The 23,689-nt window shown below is 41.6% G+C and overlaps 3 protein-coding genes across 5 annotated transcripts; 2 read left to right on the forward strand and 1 right to left on the reverse strand.

Moving 5' to 3' along the window:
- Positions 1-233: 233 nt before the first annotated feature.
- On the reverse strand, positions 234-8,418 carry LOC140944852 (uncharacterized). Its single transcript, XM_073393953.1, has 8 exons — positions 8,362-8,418; positions 7,999-8,052; positions 7,514-7,567; positions 7,122-7,196; positions 6,560-6,634; positions 5,904-5,978; positions 4,996-5,070; positions 234-2,747 (listed from the first exon to the last, which is right to left on the reverse strand). The coding sequence occupies exons 1-8, from the start codon at positions 8,416-8,418 to the stop codon at positions 234-236; spliced, it is 2,979 nt and encodes a 992-aa protein (XP_073250054.1).
- Positions 8,419-9,559: 1,141 nt separating this feature from the next.
- Positions 9,560-15,110, forward strand: LOC140943275 (uncharacterized). 3 transcript variants are annotated; one of them, XM_073392347.1, is made up of 7 exons: positions 9,560-9,667; positions 10,267-10,448; positions 12,029-12,126; positions 12,280-12,372; positions 12,833-12,966; positions 13,608-14,091; positions 14,214-15,110. In XM_073392347.1, the coding sequence occupies exons 5-6, from the start codon at positions 12,878-12,880 to the stop codon at positions 14,089-14,091; spliced, it is 573 nt and encodes a 190-aa protein (XP_073248448.1). In that variant the 5' UTR covers positions 9,560-9,667; positions 10,267-10,448; positions 12,029-12,126; positions 12,280-12,372; positions 12,833-12,877; the 3' UTR covers positions 14,214-15,110. The 3 variants fall into 3 exon arrangements, with proteins under 3 accessions (XP_073248448.1, XP_073248446.1, XP_073248449.1); XM_073392348.1 differs by having other exon boundaries at positions 9,653-9,667; positions 10,327-10,448; XM_073392345.1 differs by lacking the exon at positions 10,267-10,448 and having other exon boundaries at positions 9,562-9,667.
- Positions 15,111-16,554: 1,444 nt separating this feature from the next.
- LOC140944853 (uncharacterized) lies at positions 16,555-22,298 on the forward strand. Its single transcript, XM_073393954.1, has 8 exons — positions 16,555-16,681; positions 17,420-17,482; positions 17,679-17,732; positions 18,227-18,277; positions 18,673-19,200; positions 19,701-20,464; positions 21,293-21,462; positions 21,609-22,298. The coding sequence occupies exons 1-8, from the start codon at positions 16,581-16,583 to the stop codon at positions 22,296-22,298; spliced, it is 2,421 nt and encodes an 806-aa protein (XP_073250055.1). The 5' UTR covers positions 16,555-16,580.
- Positions 22,299-23,689: the final 1,391 nt, after the last annotated feature.

Below are 23,689 nucleotides of genomic sequence, written 5' to 3' on the forward strand. Positions count from 1 at the left end.
AAAATTATGATCGTGACTGCGCAGTTCTCGCAGTCTGCATTTGCATAACGATTTCAGACAATAAGGCGTGAGCAAGTCACGGGTCATGCTTAATGTTTTTTTGTTTTTTTTTATAATTTTTTTATATAAATATATATTTGTTTGCCAATCGTTTGATAGTTCGTTCAATCAAGGACATTCAAAGGGAGTCAAAAACTTGATCGCCTTGCCTTTCCAAGATGGTTCTGAGATGCCTACGGTTGAGTGGATGGTTTCCGAACAAGCGTAAAGATGCGTCTCTTGGGTGTCCTGAGCTCGTACAACCCTTCAAGTCGATGGAAGTGAACGTCGATAGGATAGATCAGAGCGCTGGTTTTTTCTTGCCAAACATCCGTCCCCGCTTGAAATTCGTAATAATTTGGGCGCGTATCTAATTCTCGAAGCCAGGCCAACCGAACGTCTCTTCCGTCGTGGGTGTACTTCAATACTTTGGCTAAAAAAACGTCTGGCCGCCCTGGGTTCACATCGGAAGGAATAAGCGCGCATAATTCTCCGGGAGACGGCAAATCATCTGAATCTACTTCCTGTTCGTTATCGGAAGAGGTCGCTCCTGAGGTAGTCGGAGGCTCATCAAAAATAGAATTCAAGGCCGACTTACCGAGGTAGCGTAATGCTTGTGACGTGCGCTCCTGTTGTGTTCGGCGATCGTAAATATTTATTTGGGTTCTCAAAGTGTGTTTGCAAACACGCGCAAGAGATTCGGCAAGTCTCGCGTCAGAACTTTCAGGCGAAGATCGAAAGTGCTCGACCAGGGCATGTCTCATTTCATTTATCCCGCAGGACAAGCCCAAGTTTCTCTTAAAAATGGTCGATAGGTAGAGGGAAAATGAGCTCGATGATCGGAAAGGCATGCCGCGTTTGTTCACAAAGAAGTAGTCGTGACTGCTCTCTCTGCAAAGCAGTCTTGGTCTCGACCTTGTTCTGTATTCCCTGAGGTGGTGTGTCAGGAAATCAAACTCTTGATCAAACTGCACGACGTTTGGGCCATATTTTGCGGCGGTCTTGTACCCCGTCTCAACCAACCAGACTGGGCCGTTGTCTGAGATGACTACTACATTGTCGCCTTCGGGCAAGCCTCTTAACAGAGTCTGCACGCCGCCTTCTGGCATTTCCGTCAGCAAGCGAAGAGTCCTCAGTTCTCTGCCTCGACCTGGATTGACAGCGAAAAGGAGAAGCATCGTAAAATCCATGTGCAGCCGCGCCTTGCTTGCGGCAGGTGCGTCCTGGTACTGGCAGTGAAGGCTTCGAACCAACTCTTGGTACTGAGGCCATAAAAGTCTGACGTCCGGCATGCTAGTTGTGAAGGCTTTTGCTCTTTCCAATTGCCGTCTGAGCGCGCGAAGGTCACTAGAGACAGAGTCACCTTGAAAATCCCCGTACCTTTGGTCTGCACCCAGGAAGTTTGAAGTGGTCACCAAAGATTGAATATAACAGGCGGCAGTGGAATTTTGCACTCGCCTGTCCGTACGCAGGTGGCTAATGAAAGACTCTACGAGCGGCAGGTTTTTTACCAGGGCTAACGAGGGCGTCACCTCCAACTTACTCGCGCCGAAACTTAGGAAAGTGACAAGGCGTTCGACGAGTTTTAGCCACGTCGTCATTGTTATTTTGCCAGAGCGCCTCTTGTGATTAAACTCGCTAGTATAAAAGGTTTTCATCGCTTTGATTTCCCTCACGACCCTTTTAAATGGCACGGGATCTAGTCCTCGACTTTCTAAGATACTTTCTACCTCCTCTAGTTTCACGTCGGCGCCTGATTCGCCGGGCTCAAAACTCAAGTTCTCTCCTTCTTCGTCACTTTCTTCCACCGCTACTCCTTTTTTTTCTTGTCTCTCCGTTTCTTTCAGTGTTTCTTCTTGTCCTGTCTCTTCCTCTTTTTCTTCCCCTTCCTCTTCGTCGTCGTCATCTTCTTCTTCTTCTTCTTCTTCTTCTTCTTCTTCTTCTTCTTCTTCTTCTTCTTTTTCTTCTTCTTCTTCTTCTTCTTCTTCTTCTTCTTCTTCTTCTTCTTCTTCTTGCTCTTGTTGTCGTCGTTGCTGTTCATCTTCTTCCAATTCTTCGCCCCTTTCTTTCGATCGCCGGTCGGCCGACTTACTCGCACAGGCGCTTTCAGAATACCACGGAATCTGAGCAGCCGTCGTCCCAAGGAAAGAGTGACATCTATTCTCGGTGTCAGTAGCAGTGGTGGGCATTGTTTTGCAAGCGTGACAGAGGGCAGATAAATTTTGTCCCGTAGGCAGATTTGTACCGGTTACATCGCGGAAAGGCAATGCGAGTGACTGGTTCTTTGCCCTTTGACTGAAATCTATGAATGAAAGGTCTAGACTAGCTTTCTGCAGGTAACTGGCGCATGAATTAGCATTGCCTAGGTTAAAACACCTGCTACTTTCGTTTTGTACGCGCGATTGGTGGTAAGCTTGTAAGACAAAGACGTCTCGCTTAGATATAAGCGAAATGACTTTGTAATTACAAAGTCCTGGCCTGGCCTTTCTAACAATGTCAAGGACGGTAGTAGGACATCGCACTAGATTAAGTCCCAATGTTCGCATGCGCGACTTGATGGTTTGTCTTGGGGTTCCACTGAAAACCTTGTCGCATACTTCTATAAAGGCATGGTAAAAATTACCCTGGCTGTCAGGGACTTCAAACAAGGTGTCAACCGGGTCTTCGTTCTGTCCGGCACAAGAAAGGGAAGCTGATGTGACGTTTCCCTAATGAAAGTAAACAAAAATGACATTATATGTAAATACAATGTAACTTGTTGGAAAACTACAGTTTGCTTTCTTTGATACACTGGTGTAGGTTTACGGCACGAAAAGTTGCCTTAAAATTTAACAAGTTTCCAGTTACTGTATTTTGGTTAAATTGTGATGTTTTAATGCTAATGCTTACTGATAGGTCATTTTGGGGTGCTTGTAGCTTTCTTTTCTCTTGCTCTACTTTCAAAACCGATCGACGCAGATCAGGATATTTAGAACAAAATAATAAAAACAACTCAATGACATAAAGGCCTGAGCCAAACGCAGATCAGACAAACACAGTTTAAGAACCGACTCTGCACTCTATTGCTTTCCTAAGCTACCTGAAAACTAGTTGGAGATCGTCTTAAGACGGCTTTTATGACGAAGTTGATAATGAAATTCATTGCCTCCTGTACACCTCAGACTCAGCAACGTCAAACTGAAATCCGCAAACTCTGAATCTTACGCGGCTAACGTAACAAGAAAAGTCTCACAATCATGAGTGGGCAATATTCACAAATCAAGTTTCTGCCTTCATAATGAACTGCTTATGCACTCCCTATTATAGTTTACCTTATCCTTATTTTTATATTTACATTACTGTGCGAGTGTCGGGGACTCAAGTCATCAGTCAATCTTAAACGTTTGATTACTCCTCAAGAACGGGTTGTTAGAATATTCTACCAGGAGTATACCAAATCTTTTTTTTGTGAACTTACGAATTGTAAAATTTGAAGATATTATCAAACTAAGTATCTTTACAAAAAACGATAGGGACAAAAACATGTTTTAACTGTGCCGTACATTCACGCAACGCTTGAAGTAAGAATTCGTTCCGCTTGCCCTACTGCAGGACAAATGTAAGGAAATTTTCACTTGTGTTTTAAATTATCTAATTCCCTTAGCTCTGAAATTCAGAACTCAATGCCTCTAGTATTGCTGCGTTCGAGACTTCAAGAGAGAATTCAAGACTTTATTATAAATTTTCTAAAGAATATTTTTACAAGTGTCCTGGCACCGCAAACAGCTATAGCTAGTCTAGGCGGGCCAGGAATGATACGAAAAGAAAATAACTGCAATAAAATTAAGGTAAAAAAAATAACTGATCTTACGAAGAAAAACATATGAAAAAGATGCATTTAAAACTCCAAGGAGGAAAGGAAAAAAAAAACATTAGCTCGTTGTTTTTATAGGCAGGATTACAAAAAAATTGGTTCTGTTTTCTTCATTTTAAGAATAATTGAATTGGCTTCTAAACTGAAGTCATTTTTCTTAGTATAAGCATACTTTACTTCTCTTAATGCTTGTGTGTACTACTTCGCCTCTTTCGCCTTTTTTCTTTCTTTTTTTTTTGTTCACATTTTACAATTCTTTTCTCACTTTTCCTTTTTTTGTCTGCAATTGCGCGTTTAGCGTTTTTATCCCGCAGGTTTTGTTAAAATCTCAGGGTTAACGTGCAACTGAGACAGTGCTATAACAGCCTTTGTTCTTAAAGTAGTCTTTTCAACCTTTGGTTTGCTAAGATTTGATTTACATCTCGGCTGTAAACGCTACTGGAAGACACGCCACATGTTATTTGTTTTTTTGTAACTTTCACAAGTCCAATTTTCAAACAACAAAAACCAAAACAATAAAACATTGAAGTCGACACCTCCTAGCGTTTCACTCAAGAAGGATATTAACTATTTTCATCGAAAGCAATTTTTTAAGAGGGAGACAAGGAAATCAAAGTCAAAATTTCGGGAAAATATTCACCCTAGCTTCCTTCGCTGATTACACCCTGACGCGATTGGAGCAGACGCTTGATCGACTGATCAATTAAGAGGGCATTACGCGTGTTTCAATCGCTTAATTTCCCGGAAGACGTTTGTGTCAGCAGAAGACCTATGGTCACATAATTTGTGGAGCGCTCATTCGCTGGGGGCGGAATTGCTCAGAGATTCTGCGTCAAATTATTACCATTAAAGTATATATTTTTTATGACTCTGAAAGTCACTTTACTGCGAATTTTGCACATATATTACATTAAAATTTCAGCGCTGTGTGAAACATGCAGAAATAACCACCTCGGAACATTAAGACAGCAAGTGAAGAAATTAAATTGAAAAGGTTTGCACATACAGGCCTTTTGAGAACTGTTGAGACAGACGTTTTTTTAAAGTTCACCCCCTGCAAATGTAACGCTCTACTCATGTAAGCCTAGAAAATCCTCACTCACCACATCGTCCGCGTAAGATGAACTCCTGGCCGCGAGGCTGCTAGGAGCTTGCTCCTTAAGACTAGCTTGCTTTTCCTGAAACGCAACAAAACCACGGATGTCAGCGGATGACCTACTCTCACTAGGCAGGTAATCATCGATCAATTTTTTTCAATCAATCGTTTATTTTAACACGTTACGTCAAAGAGCTAAAAAACTCGTTCAAAATACAAACGTATATAAATAACATCTATAATAATTACGGCTATGTTATAATATTATTCAATTTTAAAAACAACTCAATAAATATATACATATAAAAAATTTGTTAATAAAAACATAAAATATAAAAAGCTAAAACCGACTAAAAAGTCACATACTAAAAACGTGACTAGGAAAACTATAATACTCGTTCTAAAAACAGTTAAAAGCTACAATCGTGCATTATGAGACACGTTCTAAAAAAGCTGCAATCGTGCAATTTACTTCTGAAGTCATTGGCATCACTTGAAAGACGCACTTGAGAAGGGAAGCTGTTCCATAACTTAGTTAATGAATAAGTGAAAGAATTCTTCTTAAATTTAAGATTAAAGTTAGGTAATTCCAAATTCAACCCTCGCCTCTAAGCCTGTACGGTGTATGCCTTTATTTAAAAAGGCTTCCAATATAAGTAGGTCCCGTACCATTTAAGCATTTGAAAAGAAATTAACGCCTGGTGTAAGCGCCTACAATATAAGGATGTCATGCTAGCCGTAGTGAGCAGCTCATCGTATGACATTGACTTGTTGTGGATGAGGTAGTATAAATGCTTTATAAAGTTTTATCATTGCATCATGAAGAAGAAAACGCCTTCTGCTTCTCAAGGCAGAATGCATGTCATTTGATTTGACGCTCTTTCAATGCGTGCGCTCCGCGAATATCGTACTCACCAGGTGGTTGTTATTGAGTACTGACGAACTCGGACTGCCCATAAGGAGTCTCTGGTAGCTCTGGGATCGTCCCCTCTGAAAGGAAGAGCGACCAAGAAACTAAGTGGTTAATCGGTTAATTGCAAGGGTGTCGGGGTGACTTGTTGGCCACCAAGCTGTGAATGATTTCGTCATTTTATAGACATGAAAGTACTTAGCCTTTTAGCGCACGGTAGAGAAAGAGTGCCCGTATTGACCCTGACGCGATTGGAGCAGACGCTTGATCGACTTATCAATTAAGAGGGCATTACACGTGTTTCAGTCGCTTAATTTGTGTCAGCAGAAGACCTATGGTCACATAATTTGTGGAGCGCTCATTCGCTGGTGGCGGAATTGCTCAGAGATTCTGCGTCAAATTATTACCATTAAAGTATATATTTTTTATGACTCTGAAAGTCACTTTACTGCGAATTTTGCACATATACTACATTAAAATTTCAGCGCTGTGTGAAACATGCAGAAATAACCACCTCGGAACATTAAGACAGCAAGTGAAGAAATTAAATTGAAAAGGTTTGCACATACAGGCATTTTGAGAACTGTTGAGACAGACGGTTTTTTAAAGTTCACCCCCTGGTAACGCTCTACTCATGTAAGCCTAGAAAATCCTCACTCACCACATCGTCCTCGTAAGATGAACTCCTGGCCGCGAGGCTGTTAGGAGCTTGCTCCTTAAGACTAGCTTGCTTTTCCTGAAACGCAAAAAAACCACGAATGTCAGCGGATGACCTACTCTCACAAGGCAGGTAATCATCAATCAATTTTTTTCAATCAATCGTTTATTTTAACTCGTTACGTCAAAGAGCTAAAAAACTCGTTCAAAATACGAACGTGTATAAATAACATCGATAATAATTACGGCTATGTTATAAAAACAGTTAAAAGGTGTATGTCTGTATTTAAAAAGGCTTCCAATATAAGTAGGTCCCGTACCATTTAAGCATTTGAAAAGAAATTAACGCCTGGTGTAAGCGCCTACAATATAAGGATGTCATGCTAGCCGTAGTGAGCAGCTCATCGTATGACATTGACTTGTTGTGGATGAGGTAGTATAAATGCTTTATAAAGTTTTATCATTGCATCATGAAGAAGAAAACGCCTTCTGCTTCTCAAGGCAGAATGCATGTCATTTGATTTGACGCTCTTTCAATGCGTGCGCTCCGCGAATATCGTACTCACCAGGTGGTTGTTATTGAGTACTGACGAACTCGGACTGCCCATAAGGAGTCTCTGGTAGCTCTGGGATCGTCCCCTCTGAAAGGAAGAGCGACCAAGAAACTAAGTGATTAATCGGTTAATTGCAAGGGTTTTGGGGGTGACTTGTTGGCAACCAAGCTGTGAATGATTTCGTCATTTTACAGACATGAAAATACTTAGCCTTTTAGCGCAGGGTAGAGAAAGAGCGGCCCGTATTAGCCGGATATCTTTTCTAGGATAATGTTTTGAAAGAGCCCCTAATGTGCGCACCAAAGGGTGTACGTAATAGCGAGGTAATAGGCGACAAAAATTGATCTCACTACAAACACACGTGCTTCGTTTAACTTTAAAAGAAAAGAGAAATTCCAACTTACCGCATCATTGCCGTTGTAAGATGGGTTCATAGCAGCGAGGTTCGCTTGCCTTTCCTTAAACGCAAAAAAAACAAAAAACAAAAAAAACACGGATCACAGGTAAGCAAACAGACAAATGACTAATGACTTCATCGCAAAAGGTGGCGATCGATGATCACATTTGCAGGCTTCACGGCAAAAATGAATTTTCAGCCATCTGCTGGCCTAAGCCTAAGCCTAAGTCGGGGAACGTACGCTTTCTTAGGGAAGACAGAAAATAAATAAACCAGAAAAACCAAACAAAAACAAAGTAAAAAATCTCAACAAATCAAACAATCATTGACTCCCCGCACCACCCTGGGTGGGGAAGAAGCTGGAAAGGGGAGATCTCATTTGGAGATAAGATCGCAAAATTCCACGCTATTAAATGACTAAGCGCTCAAGTGACAGGTTTAGATTCTTGAATGAAAATCCGACGACCTCAAAAGATGAGGTCAAGCACTTACCACGTCATCCGGAAAAGCTGAATTCTGATGATTCTTTCTGAACTTGGGCCGCTTCTGTGAGAAACAAAGAAACAAAAAAAACATGAACCTTAGAGAAGCTCTAGAAACCGCGAGCTGGGGTAGTGTTAAGGGGAGAAGGGAGAGGTTACTGAACTAATAGCTGAAAATTGGTTACTGTTGGAACCGTCAGCATGAAAAGTCTCTTTACTGAACTGATGGCTGCAGATCTGTAACGCATAATGAATCGGCTCTTCTAAGACCAATGTTGAAGAAACAACTTGAGCGTTTAAGCGCTTAAACGCTGTAGTATCACGCCCAAACAATGGTATCGTATCTCCACTAGTAGCTAAGAAAACGTCTCACCGGTTTGGAGGGTGACCCAGGGCCACGGGTTTCTTGTGCTTCGGTCGAGAAATCCATTCTTTTAGTCTTTTCTCTCTCTCTCTCTCTCTCTCTTGTTTTTCCTGTCATACAGAAAACAAAAAGGTAGGTTTACTCAAGACTGGCTGTGTAGCTGGGTGCGGTCGGTTAAGAATCATTGCCATATATGCCACTCGATGATATTTTTTGCAGGAAAGAGAAAGAGAATCGCCATGAAAAAACAAAACAAAACAAAACAAAAAGGAAAAAGTCCAATAATAAAAACAAGGTAAGAAAGGAACGAAACGATAGACTACCTGTGTTGGTGTTTCCCCACGCATCGCAACTGCAAGCGCAAAGGCTATGGTCCCTGCTTTTCAATGGGGGAGATTGTAATCTGAAACCCGCACCGACGCCCATACCATGAACTGGGCCTGTTTCGGCCACATTAATTTTTAGGCCGCTGCATCAGTTTTTTGTCAATCAAAAGCTAAGTTGTTTTCGAGTGTTTTGTTTTGCTTTTGCTTTTTCTATTTTTTGCCACAAACAGGTGATCTCTACTGAACTTTATCCCGCGCAGGTAAACCAGGGACGCTGCCCACAAACTTAAACCGAGCATTTGGTACGCTAAGCAATACAACAACGTTTATTTCGCAGTACCATTTACATAGATGGTGTTGCATTAAAAAAAGAAGGGAAAAATAATAAAACAGATTTATATTTTTCCCCGCTTCCCCCCCCGTCCCCCCAAAAAACAACCACAACAAAACAAAACCAAAAATACGGCAAGTGACTGACCAAAAGCGCGTATTCAAAGGCCAAGCAAGTTTTTTGGGGTTTTGTTTTTCAAGCAGTTGGCTTCAACTTTGTTTCCGCCTTTATTGAAAACTCAATAAAACCTTGTACCCGACAGAACATGTACAATAAACATTACCGAAATTGGTTATCCAAAGCAGCAGGCGCCATCTTGAAAATACCAACGCGTTTTTCCACCCATCTTTTCAAACTCCCGCTGAACCTCACCTCTCGAAAACGCTCCAGACGCGAACTTTAGTTTCCTGTCTACATTTCCCACAGTTTCTTAGGCACTTTTCTACTGCCAGGTAAGCACCAGAGACTGTCAAAAGTTGCCAAAACAGGGTCATCTTTCAAGGTCGCATACAACACCACAAACATACCTCCGCTGACAAGCTCCATGGCAGGCACACTTACCTTAACTACCAAGACATTGTGATCGTGTTGTACAAATCGGAATTGTTTTCTCGTCCTGAAAGCAAGACACACTCTTCCAGACAAGCCTGCCAAGCCGGTGAGTCCGCATGTTTTCTATTCAGTGCTATATTTGTGTAACGGAGGCATTTTCATGTGCATATCAGCAACAATTTTCATGTGAGGACGTCAAACAAAATGGCGGATTCATTCCTCTAACTTTCGAAGCATCGTCTATTTTGTTCTTTTGCTAGATAATTTTTATCCGGAGTTTTTCACTGATCACAGTGAAAGAGCAAACACGTTGTCCTCAGCAGCTTTCTTTGAACTATTTTCCAGTGAAATTATATTTGTATGTTTAATTTCTTGTCGAGGAATAATATTGTTATTCGGCTCGGTGGAATAGCTCAAAGGATAAGGGTTACGGGCCCTAATGGAGTTCTTTCATTATTATTCAGTCTACATTTGGTGATTGTTATTGCTATTTTTTTCCTTTGCTATATTGTTGTTATTATTCTAGAGCGCACACACACTTCTATGAAGTTCTAGCTGATTTGGGCTTCCTAGTTTCCCAAGCCAAAAGCTAAGTTCTAAACTTTTAAAAGCATGGGTCACTACACAGTATTGTTTCAGAGACTGCATTCATAGCTGTTTCTCATGACTTACAGTATCCAACAATCTACACTACCTTATTTCTAGAAAATTCATGCCAGGTGTAAAACTCATTTTGTGTTTACCCCTCCACTGCTAAAACCCAAGGATATTGAACAGCGAGGTGAAAGAGAGTGTGTTGGTCAAATTATTGTTGAGTCTGTGCACAAAACCCCATGGTGTTGCTGTTTTAACTAAACCTGAAGACGTGAAATTCAAGCTTGTTGACAGTAAGTTAATTCGTCTTTCTTGAAGTTCGTACATGTACTTTTGCGGCACCATGAATTACATGGTCATGTTTACTTTTGCTTGTGAATAAATAAAACGCAACAGGAAGATGTGCCTTTTTGTAGGACAGGTTTTGAGATAAAAATTTTTCTGCCGTTGGAAGCAAATTTGCTGAAGACTTTGAATTTTTTGTTTTAAAGACTCTTGAAAACTATCACCAAATTTCGCATAGTGGTCCTTGGTCTGCAACCTATGTCTTTGGTGTAATTACATTTTGCAAAATAAATGAAACCTTTTGCTTGATAAAAGGGATGTGTTAAAATATTCCTTATACATGTTTCCAATTTCTCTTTTCTTAATATCTTGAATACATACAGAGTTTTGAGTAATTATTTTCTACCGCACTGAATATATTCTCTATATTTTAATTTTTCATATAATTTTTTCATATTTTCATTTTTCACAATTTAGCAAACTATTTCAGTTTTCTCAATTTCAAACTGTCTTACTCCTCTATGTAACACAAAGCTGAAAGTCTTGGAAATTCTCCTGTTGGCAACTACCTGCTGCTATAAATGTTGACTGTTGATTTGACTGGGAATTCACTGCACCTGCCACTTTGTTTACATCAAAATATAGTTGTGCAATACCATCTGGGGGAAAACTATTCAGCCAACTATTTTAGGAATAAGTTAAGTGGAATATCAAAATTAATTGCTCTTTAAATACTTGCATTTTTCTCCTATTATGTCTCTAGATCTTAACAACAAATTTAAGTTTACTGTATATCAATATGAAAGAAATCCTTAATATTCACCCTCCAGAGGTGTTAAGAAATACAGAACTAATGCACTGAAAAGCGCTTGCACATTAGGAGCCAAATCTTTGGATAATAGCCTCCTCATCTGCAGTCCTCTCTGAGGTGAGGAATGCTCTCCAAGGGGACGCTGGAGGAAGTTTTCTCCCAATGGCAACTATTGCAGCTAATTTTGACTGTTGATTTGGCTGGGAATTCACTGCACGTGCCACTTTCCTCAAGTCATCCCAGAAGAGAGAGTGCCCTGTGACCAACTGGACACACAGAAGTCTTGGCAAGAGCTGGGCCAACTGGCCGATGTGCTTCAGGCACTGCAATCTGTTCCTCTTGCAGTCAAAGATTTTACACAGAAGATCTTTCACCTTGGTCTTCCTTTGTACTCTCTCAGCTGGAGACAACTGACAAGGCACTGCAAGAGTGTAAATTTGGTGCAATGCTGTGCTGCTTGCCAACAGCTGGGTCATGCGTGCATTTTTACTACTGTGTGCTCTGGCCATTAGGGCACATAGCCCAAGGTGTCTTGAAAATACATCACGGACAGAACAAGGGGATAACTTTAAAGCATATGGTTCGGGACTTTGCCTCAATCATCGCATCATTGCTAACCCAACTGTTACACACCTTACGATAGAGCGTTTCTGTGTATGGTATGGGTAAAATAAATGTGCGCGTAGCCCTAAATATGGATAGATTGCCTCTTTTTTTCTTGTATTTTAATGAATTTTTGTTTTGTTATGTATTACATTTTACATTTTACATTTTTAGATTGCCTCTTACTCCCGGAGAAACGGTTTGGCTACAGGTAGAATGGCGTTGCGATTATCACATCCGGGACATCTGGAAGGGATGAGCTAACTCTGCAGGTGAGATCACTACTCAGTTTTTCATAATTCCCAAAACTCGTGTCCCTTGTTGCACAAATGTTACATTAGCAAAGGGAAGATACAGTGCAAAGAATTTTCATGTTGGTTTCTAAAAGGCAAAGTGGACTTAAACAGGATTCTCCTTCTTTTCAGCGTGACCATGAACTATACAAAGTTCTGGTAAATTACATCAACGATTTCCGTCCACTCCTTGCAAAGGATGACAGTGGGGACTACTTGCTTCTGGTGAGTGGATTTAAATTATCACCCTAAATTGGACACAGTAAGGTTTTACCCTGACATTTCTCACCCTTCAAGGGTGAATCGTGCCAAATTTTCACCTTATTGAGATCTTATTTGGGTGAAAATGGACAAAAAAACACCCTTGTGAGGGTGAATCCTTTCAATTGGTTATCTTCATTTCAGTAGTTGGGGTTATTTTATCTGGAAAATCATCTTTTAGGACGAGCATTAAATTCAGCGAGGGTGCTTTCTCGACCCAATTCACCCTTCAGTTAATACAATGCTATCTTTGTATTTCTTTGTACTGGAACACATGGTTCTAGGAAAGCAAAAGCTGGACCTGTAAGAATCACTGTTTCTTTCACACGTTCAATATTATTGTCAATTTTACTAGAAAGATCCGAGTGTTTTTCCAACTTTAGTTCAGTGTTCATCCATGTCTTTTTTAACTTGTACCTTGCAGAACAGGAAGGGTCACAGATTCTCGGGACCTGCGTTCTCTGCACACATGAAAAGTTTGTTTCGTAGCCTGACTGGAAGATTGGTGACAGTGAATATGCTTCGATCTGCTTTCATCACCTGGTCGTATGGCAGAGAGTAAGATAATTATTTTTTTCTACTATACACTGCACAGCTTTTTTTCTGCCTCCTCAAAGTAAAAATACTCACTCAACAAACTTAGAGATATTCACATCAGTCCAACTTTATCCTGGGATTGAATTTTTTTGTTTCTCTTTCTCGGTCATGCACTGGTGTGAGTTGATTATTGTTGCTGAAAAACCTTACTCAAAGGAGCATCATAATCTTATAGAAATAAAAAATTATAAAACATCTTGAAAAAGGAAAACTGGAGGTTGCTCTGTGACATTTCCCTAAATAAAAAAAATAAAACCAGAGAAAAGCTATGTGCAATATAGAATTTATAACAATAGGACATTTTATGAAATATATGTTGTAGTTAATTTTTTATGTCAGGTAATTTTTATTTTCCTTTGGTTTAAACGTCTTTGCCATACATCACCATACTCAAAAACAAAAGGAGAATAAAATTACCTGAGATAAAAAATCAACTAAAACATATACATTGGACCACTGGTGATCAGCATTAACAGTAGGTGAACAAGACAACCAATGATTACAAATATTTTCCACACATTAAATTTTGGCGGGTAGTATTTGGTAGGTCTGCCTTTCTTCGTGTTCATAGCCATCTCTAAAATAAGTTCTCCATTTCACAGTGATTGCACAGATGCCCTTAAGGCATCATTGGCGGCCGCTCTCAGACATTCATGGCAACAAGCCCAGCGTACCTATGACCGCGGTACCGCCAATGACAGAAAGCAGCTTGCTGTCAACCTAGCCAGGGAGTATGCAGAGGACCATTTGGAAGAGGAACCCGATAATGGCCAACCGCAGAGTTTCGGTGACTGCCCATTCAAACCGGGTGACTTTGTAGCTGTGGTGGAAGAGCATAGCAAGCTTAACTGCCCAAAAGTCCTGATCGGACAGATCCATTCTCTCAATCAACAAGGTGATGTTTCCCTTCTCTGGTACAAGAATGTCTCAAGGAACCTTTACAAACTGGAACTCAGCGGTGAACAGTGGACGGAGAGTTTGGAGAGCCTAGTGCCTGTTACAGCAAAGGTGCCAAAAAATCGACCAGGATTATATCAACTCTGCACTTCCCCGCGTCAAATACACAAGGTCGTCTTTGCAGATTAGGTGAGGAACGAGAAATTGAAAAAGCTGGTACTCGATTATCTACTGGGCAGTAATAAAGAAACAGAAAAAGTGTGTTTTCGCTCAAAAGGAAATTCTCATCGATTTTCTGTTTCCTCTTTCAGCCTGCCATGCTTCCAGATCAGAGATCAAGTGACCAGCTCAGTAAAAATCTACAGTCCACTGAAGAACTACAACTATTTCTGTAGTCTGCTACAAACTTTTCTTACACAATCATCTCATGACATTTTAGTTTTGTGTAACATTATTAGGCCTTCAATTATGCTTGGTGAAAAAAGGAAGCCTTTTTCTCGTTCGCAGTTCACTGTGGTGGGCCTTAACCCTTTAAGCCCCAGTATCCACGTACAAATTCTCCAAACTGATCTCTATACATTTCCTTCAAGAATAAGTAGAGAGAATTTGATAATAGATCAAGGCATTTTCTCTTGTGTGATCATTTTGTTACTGCTTATAACATCTCTTGGCAGTGTATGGATCTTGTTTGGAGAAATTTGATCTTGGTCACTATTGGGACTTAGAGGGTTAAAAATATTTCATTTAATTTTGAAAACAGTTTTCATTAGAAGCTGCTCTGGGAGTCAGAGCGGCCAGTCCGCTAGATAATTTTGAAGAGTGAACATTTCAATCATGTCATGAAGGTGTAGTGCTGTGAAGCATCGCGTCACATCACGTTAGTTTAAAGAATAATATTTGATGGTATGCACTTGTCAGACTGTGTACACCATTTAGGCCCCAGTTTCACATTAAAATTTCACACTTGGCTCCAAGGCTAAGGAAGAGAAGAACAAAAGAAGTGAATTATTCATCCCTGAATCTCATTGCCATTTCTTTTATTCTATTCCGTTCAGCTTTGGAGTCAAGGGTGGAGCTGTTGAAAGGATTTGTTTTATTTTCTTTTTTAATCTTGTAAGCAGTTTGGAATTTCTGGATAGACCAGGCAAAGTAAAAAAGGCCCACTTGTTGGTGTAACAAAGTAATAAATCAATAAGCTTACATATTCACACCACATTGTATTTATTTGCTCAGTTTGTTTCTTTTATGATAGGGGGTGGATAACTACTGAAATATGAAATGACAGGGGGTGGGTTAAATTTTTTTTATAGGTCAGAGAAATAAGTCATTTTGAATCTCTGCTTTCCCTTATTTAATGGAGTCAGTACACAGGATAATCGTTTTCGCAAAACAAATCTATTAAGGCAAAAATAGGAGAAACAACAAAAAACATACGTGAAAATCTTGTTTGGTGTGAATTGTTTGGCAATAAGGCTTTGACAGTGGTAATGTCTTCATCTCAGTTCTGGAACTTTCAACTTTTTGTTAATAAGCAACTATTTGGTATATTGGGCTCATATTTTCAGTTAACTGAAATTCATATGTCCTTTTAAATGTATTCAGCAACTTCATTTGTTCAGCTTCATCAGGTAAAAACTTGGTGTGTTATTCGGACGGCAATCTAACACTCAAGCTCTCAGTCTCTTAGTCATGAATATAAGAATGAATTTTTCTACTTTCCTCACTTAAGTTTTAACATTTCAAGTCTTTCAACCGTATTTTCAAATTTCCAACCTATTCATGCCAATTCAAAGAAAAACAGCCTCGGTTCCAGAGAAAAGTATTTATGCTGCTGTTTTGTCGAAGGCAAACAGTTCCCTCCTCCCCCAACAAACAACAACCCCCACCACCACACCCCACTCCCCTCCCCCTTCCCCCGTTCCACCCTACTTACAGAAAAGGGAACTGGCCCCTAATGGAAAGTGCTTTGATCTGTTTAATTCTCTCAACTAATTCGACATGAAACTGTATGAAGATCAACCGGGGAGAATTTGTATGTGGACACTGCAGCAAGATCGTTTTTCTAGCTGTCCAAGCTTTTGTCGTCGGGTATTTTACCGCTAATTTCCCCCTCAAAATATCACTGGTTCCTTATTCAAAGAAAGGCCGCTTCTTTGCACAAAATATCATTGGTTCTTTATTGAAAGAAAGGTTCGCCAGAATGAACCTTCTCATCAACCATCACCGAACAGAATCAGCAAATGATCACTGACAAAACAAGTAGTGTACACTTTTCGCATCCATCTTTTCAGCTAGCCGCTAGATTTGCGCTATTTCCTGCCATGTGAAAATTCTTCCAGAGGCGTCGTTGGCCACAGCCGCAAACTTGAACGAAGGGGGCTCTTGTTTGGGTTCATTGATAAAGGAAACCGTCAGTTGCGATGTTAAACCCCTCGAGCTATCTCGCACACCACATTGCGTCAGCCATTACGCCGCCGCGCGAAGCCTGGGTTTTTGCCCCGTCAGGGCAAAAACCCAGATTCCCTCGGCTGGAATATAAAAATAGCTCCACGGGGAAAACACGGATGACGTCATGGTCATGTAAAAGGCAACGAGTCTATTTGGAGAAATTGACGTAATGTGCCCTGATATATAAGTGTCCCCTTGCGAAATACTTATTCAATCGACTAGACTCGACAATGCAGAAGAGAGCCACGAGCATCGCAGAGTTTTTCCCAGCGAAGAGATCGGATCAAGCAGAACAGCTTGATGGTGGACGAGCGACGCAGGAATCATCCAGGTAGGAAGTCATTTTTCAATTAAGTTTGTTTCCGGTTTTTTTCCCACCGGCCGAGGACTCAAAAAAGCAGTCGCACCGAAGCAAGGTAAATGGTTAACCGTGATTTTCGGTTACTTAATTCACTTAGTATTGCCCAACCCCGTTGATCGTTATTGCGGATTTGAGACCATTTTCGAAATTAATTGTTTTTTTGTTGCCTTTCTTTGGCGGGAGTTTATTTTTGCGGATTTGCGATTTTTTGTATTTTGCTGGAAATTGATTTTTGCGATTTCCAGACAGTACCAGTACCCAGCATTGATAATATGTTTGTTATTTTCGGGAACTTATTTTTGCGGATCGCCGGAAAAAGCGGCGCAAAAACAAACAAATTCAAAAAGTCATGATTGATTGGGGTTGGTTAAGTCATATACCCTTGCTTTTCTATGTACCAACGAATCTAAATTGCGTGTATTTCAATTTCAACTTCTGCATAGAAAATTGGCAACAAACTATTTCCTTTTTAAAATTGGAATCAAATCTAATGATCAATGCAGTTTCTGTAAAGAAAGCTCGGAAACTCTTTTCAATTAAGTTTGTTTTCGGTTTTTACGTTGGGTTTGGAGAAATATGTGAGAAATTCTACTTATCGTTCTGTTTACTTCTTCCCGCTTTAATTCATTTTCTGAGGCGAAAGAATAACCAACAGATTGCTCACTTATCGTGCTTTTTTAAGTTGGATGTCTGATTGTTTTGTTGCAGATCTTCACAAGATCCGCCAGCGCCGAGCGAGGCTGGCAGTGATACGGCGGACAGCCCAGAAAGGTACAGATTTTTGCTTCGTGACAAGCATGAAACTATTACTAGCAACCCAGAGGAAAACCGCTTAAAACGAAATCGGGACTGATGAGGACCACAAATTGACTAGCTGATTCGATGAAACCGTAATTTCACCACCATAATTTTAACTACATTTTTGACGTGGCTACGTTAACAATGTCGTGTCTCTTATTCTGTGTAGGCCTTCTTGTTCCCGCCGGCCGAGGACTCAAAAAAGCAGTCGCACCGAAGCAAGGTAAATGGTTAACCGTGATTTTCGGTTACTTAATTCACTTAGTATTGCCCAACCCCGCTGATCGTTATTGCGGATTTGAGACCATTTTCGAAATTAATCGGTTTTTTTGTTGCCTTTTTTTGACGGGAGTTTATTTACATGATTGATTGGGGTTGGTTTAAGTCATATACCCTTGCTTTTCTATGTACTAAGGAATCTAAATTGCGTGTATTTCAATTTCAACTTCTGCATAGAAAATTGGCAACAAACTATTTCCTTTTTAAAATTGGAATCAAATCTAATGATCAATGCAGTTTCTGTAAAGAAAGCTCGGAAACTCTTTTGCACCTCTTTTGGGAATGCCCGTTCGTTAAATCCTTTTGGAATGATTTGTCGCTTCTCATGTCCTCATAAATTTCTTTAGTAGTCTATTACAATTGAAGGTGTCTTTTTGACAACGGGGTTAAACGACTGTATCTATTTGCTGTGTATTAATTCATTTCTGTTTTTTTCAGACAGTTTTTTGACCAGGAGGCGAGAGCAGAAGGGACACGAGACGGCCGAAGGTAGGTCAAGCATCTTTCTTAATATGCATAACCCTCGTATGCGGCTGTGCTGAGGAATGAGGAAAATACTTCACAGTAACTAATATTTTCCCGCGAAATCGCGCTACAGATTGCCGCGAGGGAAGGGAGGAATCAAGAATTAAAAACAACGACAACAACAACAACATGACTTTAAAAACTTTTTAAGAGATCACTTGAGGAGTATTTGTGAAAGAAAGTCTTTCAAGTTGTCATGAGCTATTTCGCCAATTTTTCCTTCTTTTCGGTGACATGTGCATTGACGTAGAATAGCCCGTACGGAAATGTTGGTAAGTTTCTATGTACGTGTTTATATGACGTTTGGCGTTTGCCATCAACGCCATTCTAAATGATCTGCTGTCCCTCTGCACTTACAGCGCTGACCACGACGATGAAGAAGATGAAGATGGTGACGTTGAGTCCTCACAGGACAGGGCCTTCTTCGTGGCGGACCAGGATGTGGTCGAGGAAAGTAGTCAGTCCTTTTATCGACAACAGGACGCGGTTTCCCTCCAAAGGGACGTCGAGAGCGTGGAGCCATATTTCCCCTTGGCATTCGCAGAATCCGCCGACCGGCCTCTAGCTTTCAACTTTGACTTGTTTCTGCTAGACAGCCTGTCGTTGCCAAGGCACATAGTGCCTCGAGATTCGCGGGAGGAGGTGTCCAATGCAGTTTTGTTCGACAACGCTGCCAACGCTATCAGCTACTGCACCGAGAGACTGGAAAGAGGGTGGAAAGATACGCGTCCTGCCGCTGATCCAACTGAGCGGGCAAGTCGCAGACACACCCACCCAAAGGTGAACAAGTGGGAACTCTTTCGCCGTCACAGCGCACGTTTGACCGAGGCTCTAACCAGCGGACAAGCGCCGTTTGACGCCAATTTAAACCGCGTTCGCTTGGACAGGTACGTTGCTCAGAGACACTAGTAAAAAGCTATTTTTTGGGGGGGGAGGGGGGTATTCGCGCGAACTGACGATATTTTGTTCCTTTTGTTTCCTATTTATTGGCGATTTTCTAGAAAGTACACAGCATTGATAACATTTTCGTTTTTTTGTTTAATAATCCTACAATGCTATGTACACCGTTTCGTTTCCGAATGAAGGGGGCAAGTTGTAATTGAACAGACACGATTGGTTAGTACTTAACTTCTGTGTAGCGAATTTAAGTTATAGAGAGTATTCACCCTGGAGTAGATTTTACGTGTTTGCGGGAACTTATTCAGTCACGGACCGCTGGAAAAAAAACCGCCACACGGTACCCAATCAACTAATAATTTTAACCACAAAATCTTAAACGGCACACTTACGAAGCCCTGTCTGTTTTGGAACGACTGGTTTGGGGGCGCAAAGCAGGAAACCTATAGACAAGCCTTTGTGGACTGACCCTACTCTCTTGCTCTCCCAGGTTTGGAAATATCATGATCTGGGACGCTCCGGCCTGGAGCCTCGCAAGCCCTGAATTCACGCACGGCTTTCCCAAGCGGCTGATAGTGCAAGAACACGGGGGTTTCTTACCGGGGAACATAACCGTGTCGGCGAAGGCCAGCAATTTGACGCTGAGGCGTTTGGCGGTGTGCGACGTGGCCTGCTTGGTCAGTCAAGCAACGACCGCCGGCTCAGGTCTGAGTAGAGCACGGCTCCTTAACCTCCGCTACGCGGCCATCAGTTACCAGAGTGGGTCATTCTGCCCGCAGTACCTGGCTTCCGCCATGGTAGAGTTTGGCGTAAACTTCGCCACCTTTGAGGCATTATCGGCAGACACCTTGGACACGCTTCACGCCAGCCTCAAGCGGGGTTGGAGACAGGGCGACGACTCCAGCAGTAGCGGCGAGGAATCCAACGAACCCCTCATATCCTGTCCGGAGAGTGTTATGCAGGAGATAGGCAAGTCCAGCGCGGAGTCTTCTTCGGAGGCTGGAACCTCCCAACAGCCACCAGGAGACAGCGAGCGGACAATGCTCTGTGCTCTCCTCGCACGGCTGAGCAGCCGGCCCGGCTCGGAAAGCAGCGACTCAGAGGAGGACCACCATGGGGAGACTGACGGAGAGAACACCTCGACGACAGTGGGTGGCGCACGCGCAGCAAGGAAGAAGAGAAAGACTTCCTCTGTAGGCGGGAGGAGAGCCAAGGCGTCCCGCGTGGGAGAAGCGACGGAGGGCAGGGAACCAGGTAAAGAACGCTGAAAAATGAAACCAAACTCGATTATCACTCGCACATAATAATAATAATAATAATAATAATAATAATAATAATAATATTTCTATAGCGCTCTTATCCTATGTTCAAGGCGCTTTACAGTCATGTAAACAACATTATTGAAAAATATCTACAAATATACAACCATATCCTATTATATTTACAATGAGTAAAAAAGGGAAAAATTAAAACTAACGGAATGTATACAAATCTATAAAAACAATGATCCGTTATTATGATACCAATACATGCTGGTATCAGCACATGATACCAGCTTCGTGTTCTACGTCTCAGGAGAGACCGTTTTCAGTTTGTGGAGTTGTGCGCACACGCTGAGACAGTCGCAAACATTTGGTAGCTAAGAAGCAAACTTGAAAAGCATTGATAGATTGCTTATGTCATTCTTCTTATATTAGGAAAGTGCTAGCAAATATGTTGCGAAGTCTGAAACAAGAGATTTCCTTGCAACAAGAATAACAAACATGGAATCAATACCCCAAGAATAACAAAATTGAGCAAAATTTCATACTGGTAAAGGAACAAAGGCACAACATCATTTTTTCGGCTAAAGTTGCGACACAGCTGGGCTAGCAAATGTTTGTTTTCTATTTAGCGTTTATCTTATATTTTAAGTTGTTTGACATCCATATTGCTTAATTTTTATATATTACATTAATCTTAACTCTTCATTTTTGTAATGCGCATTTGATCATATTTTTATGTGAACCTGGGCAATATAAATGATACGCTCACTCACTTCCAAATCATTAACGGCGAGAACTCCCTGTTTCATTTCAGCAGGTGTAGAAACGACAGGCGAACCAGTGACGGCGCAAGAGGAAGAAGAGGCAAATCCCTGGGGCTTGCAGGACGGGTCGGTCGCGGGACTCAGGCTTGACGCCTTCCCAGACGCGGAGACGTGGCAGGACATGTTAACTTTCTTCCGACAACACCAGCCGCTTCGCCAAGAGGTGGGTGTCCACACTGATGGTCTCTTATCCCTCCCTATCCTTCTTATGGTTATCGTTATCGTTGCTATTTTTAAGGAGAACATTTTCCGTCCGCCGATGACACAATCAGAAACACTGCATTTTTTGTTCTTTCTCTTTCCAAACAGGAAATACGAACCGCCATGCCCAGGGCAGGCGCTTGGCAAGGAGACCCCGAGAGGGCACAAGAGGCCACTAGCAACCTGATTGCAGACGCACGCCGCCAACTGCTTGGTGAGAAGATGGCAGCCCTCTTCGTCATCTGCGGCCGCGACAACTGTAACTGCCGAGAAGACAGCTGTGCTCTGAAAGGCGGTCAATATTGGCTACAAGAGCAGCCACGAAAACCCTGCTCGCAAGACCTCCGCTGTGCCGTTTGCAGCGTCTTCACACGACACCTGGACCTCTGCAATCTCCTCGGTAGGGCGTCTACTAGCAAGGGCGCTCTCTTCAGTCGACTCCTTGCGAGTTCCGTGGCAGTTCACCAACTGTACGACCTCGCCGTCCCGGCAGACTTGCCCCCCGGTCAGAGGGTGACCAGAAAACAGACCGTAAAGGGGATACTGTGCTCCATGTTAGACGTCGAGAGAAATAGGCTACAGTGCCTCAGGCGCATAGGAGAGCTAGCCACGCTGGTGCCTAAACTGCTCTGTGTTCAACTTAGCAGCGGTCGCGCACTCTTCTGGGAACAACTGAGAAGAGTTTCCAACACGGTGATCGGACAACGCGGTCGAGCGGCAAAACTAGTCGCTCTGGAAGCTTTCCGCAGGAGAATGCCGGACGATTCGCCCTGGAAGGAGTTCTTGACCCCCGATTGAGATCTCCCGCATCGCAGTGACTGCCCGTGAATGACTTTGCATGTGGCGCTTCAGAGTTTATTCAGTACTTGTACTTTAAGCAGTTTATTCAGTACTTGTTTATTCGGTACTTGTGTTCCATTTTGCCTTCCTTCTTGTTACTTTCCTTTTTCGACAGTAGTGTGTCTGCCGGTTGAAGTGCAGGATGCCTGTAAAAGATAGCAATTAAAACTGTCAATAAAATGTTGCTTTCGCATGATCATAACTGTATCTTGTCCTGCTCTGACTCAAGGCAGAGAGAAAGAGGGTATACAAAGGTAGAATGCTTATTGACAAGAAGTACGTGAAATCTAAACCACAGAAGCACCGAAATTTACTCTTTTCATGCTCCGTCAATTGCTAGATCGGCAGTTAAAATTGATAACAAATTAACCCAATCCTTTACTTGTCAAGCCGGGGTGAAGCAAGGTTGCATGTTGTCACCTACCCTTTTTAATTTCTATCTAAGTGATGTACCAAAATTGCTAAATAAGCTGGAATCTGGAAGTTATTTGATGCACTGACATCTCCCATACTCTTTTATGCGAGTGAACTATGGGGGATTGATTGCAGTGGACAATTAGAAAAGGATCCAGCAGAATTAGTTCAGAATAAATTCCTGAAGTGGTTGCTGGGAGTTAATAAATACTGCAATAACCGTCAATGCCTGAAAAGCTGAGACAGCAATGGTTTCCAATCAGAATTGAAGCCCAATGTAGGAACTTTAAGTTCTGGTTTTTTCCCCTTAACCTTAACCAAAAATGAAAACGAATTATCCCAAAATGTCATACAATACTATTAAACGGAATGAAAACAAAGCTTTCTGGAGCAAAAAAAAAATCAAAAGCTTCATTATTGGAACAGATAGGGTTAGGAGAATTCTGGATGAAAGCACACTAGGAATCGTAAACATCGTAAAAATCAGGCAACGGCTTAAGGATATCGAACTACACAGAGGGCTAAGTGAAATAAGTAACGACACTAGAAAACTTGCTAACCAAAGCAACAAAATGAGAACCTACCGGTTATTCAAAACGATAGACAATTACAAATGTGGAGATTACCTACATCGGGTCACCCATACGCGACACAGAATAACTCTAACAAAAACTGCGACTAGGCCACCACAAATTAAGGACCCCTTTGTTTTTCCTGTTGAGTTTTCTTTACGATTTGTAAGATATCCATCGGCAGAAAATTTCACTCCAACATGTAAGGTATAATTATTGACGATTTCAATGTGTTCATTGCTAACCAGAAAATTGCGTTTATCTATCGTTGATTTTCTACCCTTGTTTGGAAATACAATAACTCTTGTTTCAGTTGCATTAATCTTATGAAGCCAATCCTGACAGTATTTTGATAGTCTGTCA

Source organism: Porites lutea, chromosome 7 (genome assembly GCF_958299795.1).
Source record: "Porites lutea chromosome 7, jaPorLute2.1, whole genome shotgun sequence".
Lineage (NCBI taxonomy): Eukaryota > Metazoa > Cnidaria > Anthozoa > Scleractinia > Poritidae > Porites > Porites lutea.

Excerpts from the sequence above, each read along its gene's own strand:
- LOC140944853 (XM_073393954.1), top strand. The coding sequence starts at position 16,581 with ATGCAGAAGAGAGCCACGAGCATCGCAGAGTTTTTCCCAGCGAAGAGA. Across the intron at positions 17,733-18,226 it reads AGCAGTCGCACCGAAGCAAG|ACAGTTTTTTGACCAGGAGG; the intron begins GTAAATGGTTAA and ends TGTTTTTTTCAG. Across the intron at positions 20,465-21,292 it reads GACGGAGGGCAGGGAACCAG|GTGTAGAAACGACAGGCGAA; the intron begins GTAAAGAACGCT and ends TCATTTCAGCAG.
- LOC140944852 (XM_073393953.1), bottom strand. The coding sequence starts at position 8,418 with ATGGATTTCTCGACCGAAGCACAAGAAACCCGTGGCCCTGGGTCACCC. Across the intron at positions 6,635-7,121 it reads TACTCAATAACAACCACCTG|GAAAAGCAAGCTAGTCTTAA; the intron begins GTGAGTACGATA and ends TTTGCGTTTCAG. Across the intron at positions 5,071-5,903 it reads TACTCAATAACAACCACCTG|GAAAAGCAAGCTAGTCTTAA; the intron begins GTGAGTACGATA and ends GTTGCGTTTCAG.
- LOC140943275 (XM_073392347.1), top strand. The coding sequence starts at position 12,878 with ATGAAAAGTTTGTTTCGTAGCCTGACTGGAAGATTGGTGACAGTGAAT. Across the intron at positions 12,967-13,607 it reads ACCTGGTCGTATGGCAGAGA|TGATTGCACAGATGCCCTTA; the intron begins GTAAGATAATTA and ends TCCATTTCACAG.